The following is a 13,046-nucleotide window of genomic DNA, read 5'->3' on the forward strand; positions in this document are numbered from 1 at the left end:
TGATGCAACTGCATGCCATATTTTTATATGAAAATAAACAAGCTGAATACACTCCAAGAGAAAAACTTTTATTGCTTTTCTATAGCATTAAGCCCTCAAATGTCAACTATACATCGGATTGGTTTCTTCTTTAAATTATAAAAAAAGTAAAAATATGAATGATGAATATTATAATGTTATACTAAAAAAATGGAAAAACCCTTAAGATAACATGTAGAAAGAAAAAACATATCTTAAATGGGTCATATGATGCGATTTCAAGTTTTCCTTTCTCTTTGGAGTGTTACGTGCGCGCGTGTGTGCGCGTGTGCGCGTGTGTGCGCGTGTGCGAGAGAGAGACAGGGTCACATCACAGTGGAGTCAGCTGTCTTAGATTAATTGTGCAGCCCTAATCTGTTCAAATCATTTCAGTCATGCTGCTAATGCAGTTAAGGAAGGTTCAAGAGACACTTACTCTTAGACTATTTTGTTGCAAAGTTGCTTTGCAACAAAATAGCAAAATGAATGTAGTTGAATGAGTGTCATTGCCGTCACTCCCAACTCGGGTCCCTAGAGACACAAAACAGCTCCATTTAATCCTGCAGAGACAAAAGGATGAGAAAAACAGTTTAGAAAGGACACAGAGCCAAGTTTATAAAGATCAAATGAGGGAAATCCAATATTTTCTTGCTTGAAAATGTGTGTTTAGTTCAGCTTGAACCTGTTCTAGACTGGCTGAACCAGTTTTTAACAGTGGCAGGTTGTTTTCCTGCTTGAAATCAGGAAGTAAAGGTCAGATAGTGGGCAGAAAGACCATTTTCCAGCCTAACAGTGAGGAAGGATTATCAGATCATCAGATAGAGCCGTTGAACATAAAGATGCCTGTGGAGGAAGGTGCTTACAAAAAGAACGGTAAAGTCGCTTGATGGTATCTCGTCTTTAAAAGTGTGCACGTGTTTTCATGGTTTTGGTTTCAGGGCAAGCCATTTGAAGCTCACATTGAACAGCTTACCACAAGTAAAGTTGTGCTGTATATATGTTCTCTTGTATGAGTAATGAGATAGTTGGGAGTATTTCTGTGCAGTCAGCCTGGTTTCATGTCCAGACATTTCAGTGTCCAGATATTTCAGCGGCTGTGTTTTAGGGGCGTTTTAGTCTCCTGAAGCAGCTCTAATGGCACTACTGTTGGCTTTTATTAATTTGCATTCATTCCATAGAAGTGTGTTAACACTGCATTAGAGTCTTACTAGGCCTTTGTCCATCTTCACAATACCCTGGTCTGCCCGGGAACTAAAACTCTCAGTCATTGAATGTCTGTCTCAGTGGGTGTGGATGTTTACAGTCACACGCCACTGTAGGAATTCTCATATCAGTATCTTCCCATTAAGTGGTGGGGGTTTCCCTACATCTTAGCAATCCACGGCATCAGTTTTCAGTTTTGGACGAAAGAAATCATTGTAATGATGAGGCCAAACTAACTTATAAAGCTGAATAGCAACAACTTTGCAGTTTTTTAGTAATTAAGGTTTTAAGCACTTAACTAATCCACAACCATAAACCTTACTTACTATTACCTTACAAACCTTACAACCATAAACCAATATTTACTATTATTTAAAAAAAAAAAATTATGCATCTCGCTTTGATATTACTTATAACTTGATATTGCATTCTATTAATTAAGATTATGTATTTGAAATGCATATAAAATTTCCATCCAGTAGGATTACACGGTTTTAACAAACAAATGGATAATCTTAACGTGATCCATATTTTCAGTCGTGCATAAAACTGGCTAGATTTTTATAATAGTGCTAATAAACTGGATGTATTTTAAATACACAATTATATATGTATGCATATATGTATGTATATGTGTGTGTATAAAACTAGCCATATTTTCACCAGGTTCATACCTTTAATTTAATTGTTTTCATGAACAAATTTATGCTGATTCTAAGCAATTTGAATAATTAAAAAAAAAAAGAGTATTTTAAAATAGATACAAATTAATAAATTAATAAACGGTCATGATTTATTTTTTTTAATCTTAAAGCTGCAGTCTGTAAATTTTGCCTCTTTGTCGCCATCTCTGTTTGAAAACTTGGAATTGCAGCTGTGTGCGGAATTATCTAGCTTGCGTGGGTTGTGCGTTGGCACAGCTCCAGCGCGGATGAATCTAATGTTCTGAAGAGTATGTGTGACAGTCAGTCACCGCACCGGTGTGGATATTTACTGTACTTCACGTCTTGGATTATGACCCAAATAAGAATTTTCACCGTATATTGCCATCTGAACAAGTAAGTAACAAGTCTGCCACGTTTGTTCTGACCAACTGAGGAAAAAAGCATTACCATAAATCTCGCTACTAATGGTGATTACATCTAAAGATCGGTTAGCTCATATCACATCAAACCGTTCAAATTTTTATTAAACTGTTGTGAATCTTGCTAAAGTAAGGCGATAGTTTTGAACACTGACTGGTTATGTACTTGCTCAAATATTGATTTTGGATCATTTTTAACCAAAAAAAGTTACGGACTGCAGCTTGAATCTTTTTTTTTTTTTTTAGTTAATCTTACCTGAGTGTTGTTGGCAAATTATAACAAATGGCTTGTGATGTTCCTCATTTGTAAATCTCTGTATAAGTAATGTATAAATAATTTTATGTTGATTACTTGTTGCATTAAGTGTTGTTCAATCAAATGCATTTGGGTAAGTTATTATGCATGCTTTTCGCTAGTGTTTGAGACATAAATGGAGCAGATTTTCTGTTCCAGTACAAGACATTTTCACAAACTCGACGGAAATATCTACCAGTTTTCTCCACAAGACAGCTCTGTGGTTGGCAAATAAGAGCATTTGCACATTTGTTCTTAATTTATTTCAGTTTATGTGATTGAAGTTCAGTGGCCCCAAAAAGTGGACATGCTTAAAAATGTCTGAATGGCATTATATGAGACTTAAAAATATCATTGTAGCATCTAAGCTCAATTCCTAGAATGACAAACCTCTCTCTCGCTCTTTTTTTTTTTTTGCACTAAATGAACTGCAACTGGTTTCAAAGTGGTTTGGAAAACCAGATTGGGCCCAAATACTTTTTCTCTTTGTTTTGAACGGCATATCTCTTGGTTTTACATTTAAAACCTAATAGATGTTTTTGTGAAATATTTGCATAAAATGTGCTTGAGCAGTCTTTTTTTAATACATGCCATTTGGATTGACATATTCTTTTCTAATGCAGTGGCATTCAGACATTTTTAAGCATGGCATAAGGATTCAAATACTTCCAGCTGACTAATTATTTGAGCTAAATTGACTTAACGGGGCAGTTTGGCCACTTGCTGTGTAGCACAACGTTTCATACATGTGACAGACTTATTTTAAAAGCAACCCCCTGGCACTAGATGTTAACTGACAAGCAGCAACAAATGTACAGTAATTAAAAGCATGCATGTATTGCATGGAAAAAGCTAGAGTTGTCATTTTCTGACAGAAATGTGAGTGGTGTTTGCCTGTGCAAAAGTCACTATCAAAAGACAAGGGTTGTTCTGAGTGGTTTTAAGAACGCTGCTACACATTGCTAAGGTGTTTTGTGTGGTTGGTAGTGGTACTAGGGTGTCTTAGGTGGTCGTTTACTATGTTGCAGAAGCTCTTGCTCACTCACTGTGCTGGAGAAACTGTTATGCAAACACCTATGTTGTGCTTATTGGGTAAACACTGTCCGAAACATGTTTGTGAGTGGTTTTCTTTATTGACTGTTTTAGTTCAATGGTATTTAATTTCGTTTTCCCCTGTTGTTCTCACAGGAGAGCCCAAAAAATTTGACCCAGACTTCAAAGGGCCCATCCAAAACAGGTAAGAAACAAGCTGATTTCAGAACATAAGCAATCGTTCACAAAAAAAAAAAGAAAATTCTTGCATCAGTTACTCACTCTCATGTCATTTCAAACCTGTATGACTTTAGGTTATTTGATTCAATTTCATAATGCTCTTGTTTTCTGTGCAAAAAGTTACTAGTAGGCACTGTCAAGCTCCAAAAAAAAAAAGAAAGAGAGCACCATTAAAGTGTTGTAACAGTGGTCCATGCATTAAGTCTGACGCCATACAGCAGATTTATTTAATGAAATTTCTTGATATTTACACGCATAAAGAGGTTACTCTACAGAAAAATAAATAAATAAATGCACTGCAAGTTTCAGAACTCAAAACTATATCCCCAGTTTGAAATGTGACTTTTTTTTTTCTACCCTTCTGAAATGCATGGAATTGAAATCGGGGGAACTGTGACATATGTCAGGCTCAAAAATATACGGCTGTATCACAGCGCTTGCCATCTCGAGTATCAAAACACACAACATATCCTGTATAAGAAGGTGTGGATATGGTGCAATAAAGTCCAATCACAGCAGTGGGAATTTACTTCCATTTCTTCAAGAAGTAACCCCCCTTTCACTTCTCTGTTTTTCACAGAGAGTGAAAATGAGGATGGAAAATGGTCATTTTTACAAATATTAGACCTTTTTGGGTGCTAAAAACTTGACAAACTTTATAAACTAACCTTAAGAACATAACATAAAAATCTGAAGATGCATTTCATGACCCCTTTATAGCATAAAATATGTTGCAACAGACTGTTTCTCTCTGCTCCACAGAGGATGCACAGACATTGTTTGCTGTATCTTCTTCATCGTGGCCATAGTGGGCTACGTTGCAGTGGGAATACTGGGTAAGTCAGTCTGCAGTAGTGTAAAAGATGGATTTGGTACTGTGTAAAGATGACCCTTTACATTTTTACGTGGTTGTGTTGTTTATTGGTCTGTGAGTGATGAAGAGCGCATGGCTGTGTGTGTGTGTTTGCTAGTGCTGGGCAATATAGCTTAAAAAATGAGATTTCAGTATTTTGCTGAGATTCAAAGTATTTCATAATCTGTATTTGCTCTATGACATGACTTTAAAAAGGTGATTTTTTTTTCAGAAGAAGCATCATTTAAACAAAACAACCAAATATATTCAAAATGTTGAGTGTAACCACTAAAACGCAGTAAAAATATGTTTTTCTGTAAGGGTGCTTTCACACTTGGTTCGATTGCCTGGTCTGAAGCCGAGTTCAATTGCTCCCCCCTTCTTAGTTTGTGTTCATAATGTGTTTTATTGGTTCCGAACCACGGTATGTTTGCGTCATCAGAGTGGCAGCTGTTTACCCCTGTTACTAGGTAACGGCTATGCAGAAGATGGCAAAATGAATGGATGCTTGCTCGCTTTATTGTTGAAACTTCAGCTTTTGACAATTTTGATTGATTTGTCTATTTGTCAAGACTGTAATGCAAAGGTTCAAAAGAATGCGGGAGTCGATTTCTGCGAGCAAAAAATGAGAAATAAAATCTCTGCTAGTAAACACATAAATACACAGTTTGATGACCAATTCATACATTGATAGCGGTTCACTGCCGTGATTTAGGACGATTGCATTTATATCAGAAGCGAACTGTGCTGGAGTTCACACCCGAGTTCAGAAAACAGCATTCACATCGTCCAAACGAACTGAACTCTGATGTCAATCGAACCCGGTTGCACACCAAAAGTGCTAGTGTGAAAGCCTCTTAAGTATTTACCTACATATATTTGTCCTAAACCATTTTTGAGATGATGACATGGTTTTGGAAATGTAATGGCTTCATAAAAAGGACATTCAAATCTGTTTTTGAAGAGGTTCAAGAAGTCCTGATCTGTGTGTGTATCAAATACTGATCATTTCTGTTTTCATCCGTCAGCCTGGACTCACGGTGACCCGAGGAAGGTAATCTATCCCACAGACAGCATGGGACTGTACTGCGGCCAGGGAAAACTGGAGTAAGTTGCACCGAATCTAGGATTATTATGACATTTGTTACTCTACTCTGACATCATTAGTGACATCATATAGCTGAATCGAAGTCTTTTGAACTGATTCTTTGTAACTATTGATAAATCATTTGTAAATCATGTGAGTATCCCACCCTTTTCCTACGCCCCATGATGCTTTGAGTGAATTATGGGAGTAACTTTTGTTACACTGTGTAAATAATCAGTGAAAGGTTCGCTTTATGAATGCAAAACCAGGTACAATGAGCTGACATCATCTACTCACCCTTCAACCATCGAAACATTAAAAGGAATTTTAAAAGTGTAAAAGCATTAACATATTACCCAGACCCGAAAGAAGACGTGTTAAATATCACTGTAGTAATATGTCTGTGTTATGTAATATACTTTGCATTAATCGAAAATGCTCATTAACTAGAACAATGAGTGATAATATTTCAAAGTGATTTCTGTCATTTTGACCGATAACAAACATTTTATTTACCTGCATTAGAAACATTCAAGTAATCACTGTTAATAGGAAATAGAAGTGAAAAGGGGAGACAATTTCATTTAAAGCGTCCATGTGAAAACAAACCTGGAAAGAGATGTGAGGATTTGGGGAGAAAAACGAGAGGTTCATAGTGCATTCCAGTGAATTATTCACAGGACATGTATAGTAAATTAAATCAGGAGAGCAGACCACAAATGCGCAGTATACCATGTTAATTAAAATACCATATTTTACGTTATTCCTATCAACCTTATGATATGACATGATATGTCTTTCTGAGTTTAACTTCAAAAAATCGGAAGATGGACAGTTTAAAAAAAACCTAAACAATAATGATAATGACAATTGTTGCGAGGACTTCTAGGAATGCTTGATGAATCTGTGAATATTTGAATTGAAATGAATAAGTATAAGCCTCAATGAATTGAGAATCTGTTTTTATGATGTGTGAAACAGGAAGCAGCCCTTGTTGTTCTACTTTAACATGATGAAGTGTGCCAGTCCCATGGTCCTCTTAGAGTTCCAGTGTCCCACACCTCAGGTTTGCGTCCTGTCCACCTGTTTCTGTCTGTGGATTAGCATACTACTATACTACTCATATAGCAGAATTCTGTTCATAGTATATGAAGTTTCTCTACTATTATGTGCTTGCATGCGCAGTATACAACCCGAGTGCACTGTGGGGAATAACGTATCCCACAATGCAATGTGCTCAACTTATCTTTCATTAACATTTGTATTTATTTACATGATTTCTTTAGCAGACACATTCATTCAAAACGGCTTATAAGGCAATCAATGTTTTTATGCATTATGTATTTATGTATTGATTCCGACTGCCAAAAGTGACTTTTTTACAACACTGGATTAAAAGTATATATATATATATATAACTATTTTCTTGGTGATAAATGGACAGCATTTGTCAAATTAATGATGCAACGTTTTGAGTTGTTACATACTACTGATTGTTTCACATACTATTTTAAAATAATTGGCACTGTATGTGCAGTATGCTAGTTAGTAATCCATTATGAAGTCTTGCTTTCTTTTAGCATTGATGTCTCATGTTTCAGTAAATAAGTGCATGCAAAAATAAGCTTATATATTATAGACTTTTGCTTTGTTTTGTTTTTGAGAGTCAAACCTGTTATATCTTGAAGTTTGTTTTCTTTCTGTGTGGAGGTGTGTGTAGAAAAATGTCCTGATCGCACTATGACTCTGGTAACCGCCGTTGGAAAAACACAAGACTGGGAATATTACAAAAGCTATTGCAGAGCAGACCCAGGGACGAAGGTAAGTTAGTTTTTAACAAATCTTTTTTGGCTGTTGGTTAAATTTTCAGTTAATTTTTTTGCAAATGTCTAATAACCGATCAATTCTGTCTCCCTTTAAAGTCAGTGCCGCAAATTTTGCAAGAAAAACTGTGCCCTGCATATCTGATTTCCAGCAAACCATGTAAAGCTTTTGTTTTTATTAATGCAATATTTACTGTAAGGGACATTATTACTAATTTTTCATGATTCTGTTTCTTAATCCTATTTTCTCTCTCTCTCTCTCTCTCTCTCTCTCAGTTTTGCAGCGATGTTTTCCATCTCTGGGCAAAAAGGGTGAAGTCATCACAGTGGGCGATCAAGAAACATTTAATGATGGAGACAAAATAAGAGATGCAAAAGACCTGGTGGCTGGAATGAAGTAAACACATATTTATACTACTCAAATACTCAAACATGCATATGCAAGGAAATTACTCATTTATATGCACTGCTGCAATTGCAGTGCAATTGAAGGGGCTATTTATTATTAATTCATATTTGTTTTGACAATCAAAGGAACGCAACAATAGTCATGGAGGGTCGTCAAGTTGCAATGAAGATCTTTGAGGATTACACAAAGTCTTGGTACTGGATCCTAATGTAAGTTGTTGTTTTTTTTAAAGTATTTTTTATATTAGTGAATATATATATCCTATCTTTCAATAAAAATATTTAGTGGTAATGTTTGGATCAGTGTTATTTTAATATAATTAATATTTTTGATTCATATGATTTATTTCATATTTTAGTTTTTATAAGTTTTAGTAATTTTGTTGTGTATTTTTGTCTTGTTTTAGTTTGAACTTTTTATATATTTCTGTTTAGTTGATGATGATAATAATAATAATAATAATAATAATTATTATTATTTCAATTTTAATTTAGGCATTCTCAGTTTTAATTTTAGAATTTCAACTTAAACTAAATGAAAATTAGAAATATGATATAAACCTGATATAATTTTTATGATATAAATTTGATATTAGTTCAGTATAGTTTATTACTTAAAGTGGTTACTTGTATAATATAACTACAAGTTTTTTTTAATAATAAAAAAATTGTGTGTACATGTTAAATATATATAATCAGTTTTATGTAAAAAAATAAAATAAAAATTAAATCCTGTTTGTCGGTTAACAGTTATTTTATTTCAATGAATGTTTTGTAAAGAATGTTTTTAATAGTTTTAGTCAACAGTAATAACACTGGTTTGGATGTGTCTTTCCTGCTGTGACCAAGTGTTAGGCAGGTTTCACACCGCATGCGCGAGCAGCACATTTTTTTTCAGCGTGCATGTTGACAAAGTAGTGCATTCACACCTGGAGCAGGGGCAGCGCATGAGCGTCGCATAAGCAGCGATGGTTTTGGCGCCGAGTCTATTTTTGGTGCACCGCTCACGCTCAATTAAGTGGCAGCACACTTTTGATGGACAAAATGAATATGATTTCACACAAAAAGTGCTAAAAATGCACAGAATAAGCATGTCTAGTGGGTTTTAACAAGAATTGGAGTATGTCAGAAAAGACAATTAAGAATAAAAAAATATGTATAGAAGATTTACCCATTTAAACCCATTGTTTTTAATTATTCAGTTTGGGTTAAAGTATGGTGTTTTATATAAAAAAAACGCACGCTCTATATCGAAGCATGACTGAAACGACATGATCGGAGCTGTTTTCGTTTACCATTTACATGTGAATCCCCAAACTTTCAAGTTTATAACTGACCAACTTCTAAAACCAAATTTATAGTTGTCTTGGTAAAGAAATATGTACAGTAGCTTTGGAGCCGCTGCTGTGACGCAGTACACACAGTGGGAATACTCTCGTGAGTCTGCAGCTGCAGTGACAATGGAGTTACGCTGACTCAAAGCTGATTTGAAGCTCAAGCCTGCGGTGTGAAACAGACATTAATCTGTTTCTTCATGCAGTTGTTTGCTGATTGCTGTGGTGGTGAGTCTGATCTTCATCGTTCTTCTGCGTTATCTGGCTGGAATCATGGTCTGGGTCATGATCGTCATGGTCATCGCTGTCTTTGCCTATGGTATGGCATGGATTATATTCTTCAATACATTCATCTAGTCCAGTATATCTGTTAAACTCGCAATCATTTGTTCCTTACACAGGTATTGTTCACTGCAGCATAAAGTATGTCAATCTGAAGGACACACCTGGTGCTAATATCACGCTACAGCAGCTGGGCTTCCAGCCTGATTTCTCTGTGTACCTGCACATCAGACAGACCTGGCTGGCCTTCAGTGAGTAGCCATGCTGTTACTATTGCTCATATTTGGGGTTAGAAACTGTCAAAAAGACCTTAAATATTGAATTACAGCCTGTAATTCGTACCACAAAACTGAAGGAGGAACCCGAGCCATTATCATAATATTGTCTTTTAACTAGGGCCAAGAAGCAGCCATCTTGAACACGCTAGCAAATGCATAGCAACACACTAAAAGTAATCTACAACACCCTTAGCATAATGGCTGCATGGGCAAACTTATGTAGACAATTTAGTTGTCAGTTTATTACTATTTTGCTGTGGCTAGTCTTTCTTTCTCTCACAACTCCTCTAAGAAAAGTCAAGTAGTTTTGTTGTGGGCCTGTAGATTTAGCAGTTTTAAATGTGAAAGTAACTCCTGTTCCTCTCTGCAGTCATCATCTTGGCTATTTTGGAAGTCATCATCATCATTGTCCTCATCTTTCTCAGAAACCGAATTCGGATCGCTGTTGAACTCATGAAGGAGGCCAGCAGGTTTGTGTTTTTGGGAATCTATATGAAACATTAGTAAAGACATTCCACAATAATAATAACATCATCTTGTTATGGGCATTCTGCCTACTATTAAAGTTTAAAGATATTTTACCTACAAGTCTTGTTTATCCTCAGTGCTGTTTTCTTTGTCCTTTTTCAGGGCCGTCGGTTATGTGATGTCTTCGCTGTTCTACCCAATTTTTACCTTCTTCCTCCTGACCATAGTCATCGCGTACTGGGGCGTCACTGCAGTGTATCCTTGACTCAAGACTCAAGTGGAAACATTAATCAGTGTTGGCACTTTTATACAGGAATCTACATCTTACAGTAACTCACTTAATCTTAATTAAAATCGCTCTAATGGAAGGTCAAAGGGCAAAAGATCACCTCCTGAGTCACTCACCAATATATGATTTTAGGAGCCTCCAGAAAAAGATTAAAAAAAAAAAAAATGTATACATTGATATAAATATGAATACGCAGATACTTTTGAATGATTGTCAGTCAATACATCTACTAAAACTGAATTAAATTAAATTAATATATAATTTTAAACTACAAAATAAAAAAAATGTAGATAAATAAATAAAATATTAAATCTGAATACACAGATACTTTTGAATGACTGTCGGTGGAGACATACATTTACATATAATATTAGCATAATTTTTTTAGCTATATGGAATGCTATAATTCCCAGCAACTCAGCCCTAATAGATGTATATGGCAATCTAATATCTCAAACGGTTCTCTAAATACAGTATTGTGTATAAAAAGTGTTTAATATATTTGTCACGATCACACCAGTACTAGTCCTTAATCACTCTGCTCAGTTTCCTCTCTACATCCAGTGAACCTGTTTATAAGGTTTTCAATGAGACCGTTTGTCCACATGCAAGGGAAACCTGCATCCCTGAGGTATTCATGCATAATCATAGTGTCAAAATATTACACTGCGTATTATACACATTATACATTACATAACATTAGACACATTATACACATTTTTTTTTACTGTGAATATGTAGTACAGTACCAAAGTGAATGATCCCTGTTTCTCATTTCTCTGATTTTTCCAGAACTTCACTCTTTCTAATATGAAGAGAGACTGTCCGCGTTCTGAGTGCCTGTTTGCTTTCTATGGTGGGGAAACGCCATATCACAAATACCTGATCTTCCTTCAATTCTACAATGTCTTCCTGTTCTTCTGGTGTGCAAACTTTGTCACTGCTCTGGGTCAGATGACTCTGGCAGGAGCGTTTGCATCCTACTACTGGGCTCCTAATAAACCCAATGACATGCCCGCTTTCCCGCTGTGTGCCTCTCTGGGCAGATCCCTCAGGTCTGGCTTTAGATAAAGATATATGCAATTATGCATGTTAGCAAAGGGTCTTAAGGACGATTTAGTTGATATATTTAATGCATTTTGTACACACACAGATATCACACAGGCTCTCTGGCGTTTGGTTCTCTCATCCTTGCCATCGTCCAGATTATAAGGGTTCTGCTGGAGTATATTGACCACAAACTCAAGGGTAAGAGAAAAACATTTACAGTCAGTTATTATTCGACCCACTGGGAAAATTGATCTAATTGGATAATCATTGCAATATATTATGAAATATGTGCACATACAATGACTGTTAAAGCATATAAGTGACTGTTTTTCTACACAGTTATGCTAGTTTCATGTCTCTCGGATTACTCTGCAGCCTATTTCTTCTCACATAATAAAATAGCGTCAACGCAGATAAATAATTCATGTCCTTTTATTTATAAGTAGTCATGTAATAAGCTGGTTAATATACATTTCAGCTGGTCTTTATTATATTTAGGGTGATTAGAGACCATGCAGTTTTGAGATGATGCCCCTACTATTATCCGCTGCCATATCCCACACTCTTCACAATAATCTGTTTGTGAACTTGTGTGTGAACTCTTTTGCTGTCTTTTGATCCCGCAGGAGCAGAGAATAAATTTGCCAAGTTCTTGTTGTGCTGTTTGAAATGCTGCTTCTGGTGCCTGGAGAAGTTCATCAAGTTCATGAACAGGAACGCCTACATTATGGTGCGTGTTCTCTCTTTACAACTTAAAGGAATAGTTCACCAAAAAATGAAAATTTGCTAAATATTTACTCACCCTCAGGCCATCCAAGATGTAGATGAGTTTGTTTCTTCATCAGAACAGGCAATCTTAAGTGTCTTTTCTGCCACAGGTGGCCATATATGGTAAAAACTTCTGCCGATCAGCACGTGATGCCTTCTTCCTCCTCATGAGAAATGTAATTAGGTAGGTGTCATCTTAAAGCAGCTGATAAAAACATCACAATAATCCACAAGTAATCCAACATGACTCCAGTCCATCAGTTAACATGTTATGAGGTGAAAAGCTGTGTGTTTGTAACAAAAAATCCATCAAAACGTTTAAACCGTTGGCCAAAATACCAGTCTATAATCCATAATAAAGCTTTTTTATAGTGGAAAAAAGTCCATCCTGTTATCCTCTCCCATCAACGTCAACCGATATATTTGTTTAGAACTGTTTTCACTTTTAAATTGTGCTTGATCTGTGCATATTTCACTTGACATGCAATGTTTTGCTTCACAAGATGTTAACTGATGGACTGGAGTGGTGTGGAT

At 35.8% G+C, this 13,046-nt stretch overlaps 1 protein-coding gene across 5 annotated transcripts in view; it reads left to right on the top strand.

Annotated features, from left to right (window-relative positions):
- Nucleotides 1-13,046, top strand: part of LOC107653473 (choline transporter-like protein 2) — a 23,262-nt gene that overhangs the window by 4,009 nt on the left and 6,207 nt on the right. For 2 of the 5 annotated variants that reach the window (XR_001630226.1, XM_016440193.1), the window contains exons 1-18: nucleotides 800-891; nucleotides 3,789-3,837; nucleotides 4,635-4,708; nucleotides 5,754-5,832; nucleotides 6,794-6,878; nucleotides 7,523-7,633; nucleotides 7,735-7,795; nucleotides 7,912-8,032; nucleotides 8,170-8,253; nucleotides 9,584-9,696; nucleotides 9,779-9,910; nucleotides 10,308-10,407; nucleotides 10,568-10,660; nucleotides 11,241-11,325; nucleotides 11,487-11,749; nucleotides 11,848-11,942; nucleotides 12,371-12,474; nucleotides 12,623-12,696. Coding sequence is in view for 4 of the 5 variants with exons in the window: in XM_016440193.1 (XP_016295679.1) it covers nucleotides 858-891; nucleotides 3,789-3,837; nucleotides 4,635-4,708; nucleotides 5,754-5,832; nucleotides 6,794-6,878; nucleotides 7,523-7,633; nucleotides 7,735-7,795; nucleotides 7,912-8,032; nucleotides 8,170-8,253; nucleotides 9,584-9,696; nucleotides 9,779-9,910; nucleotides 10,308-10,407; nucleotides 10,568-10,660; nucleotides 11,241-11,325; nucleotides 11,487-11,749; nucleotides 11,848-11,942; nucleotides 12,371-12,474; nucleotides 12,623-12,696 (1,757 nt within the window). In the remaining variant the exon portion in view is untranslated. Of the gene's footprint in view, nucleotides 1-798; nucleotides 892-3,788; nucleotides 3,838-4,634; nucleotides 4,709-5,753; nucleotides 5,833-6,793; nucleotides 6,879-7,522; nucleotides 7,634-7,734; nucleotides 7,796-7,911; nucleotides 8,033-8,169; nucleotides 8,254-9,583; nucleotides 9,697-9,778; nucleotides 9,911-10,307; nucleotides 10,408-10,567; nucleotides 10,661-11,240; nucleotides 11,326-11,486; nucleotides 11,750-11,847; nucleotides 11,943-12,370; nucleotides 12,475-12,622; nucleotides 12,697-13,046 lie in introns of those variants that run through there. The other 3 variants (XM_016440192.1, XM_016440194.1, XM_016440191.1) reach the window with 2 other exon arrangements.

Source organism: Sinocyclocheilus anshuiensis, unplaced genomic scaffold, assembly GCF_001515605.1.
Source record: "Sinocyclocheilus anshuiensis isolate Anshui unplaced genomic scaffold, SAMN03320099.WGS_v1.1 scaffold383, whole genome shotgun sequence".
Taxonomy (NCBI): Eukaryota; Metazoa; Chordata; class Actinopteri; order Cypriniformes; family Cyprinidae; genus Sinocyclocheilus; species Sinocyclocheilus anshuiensis.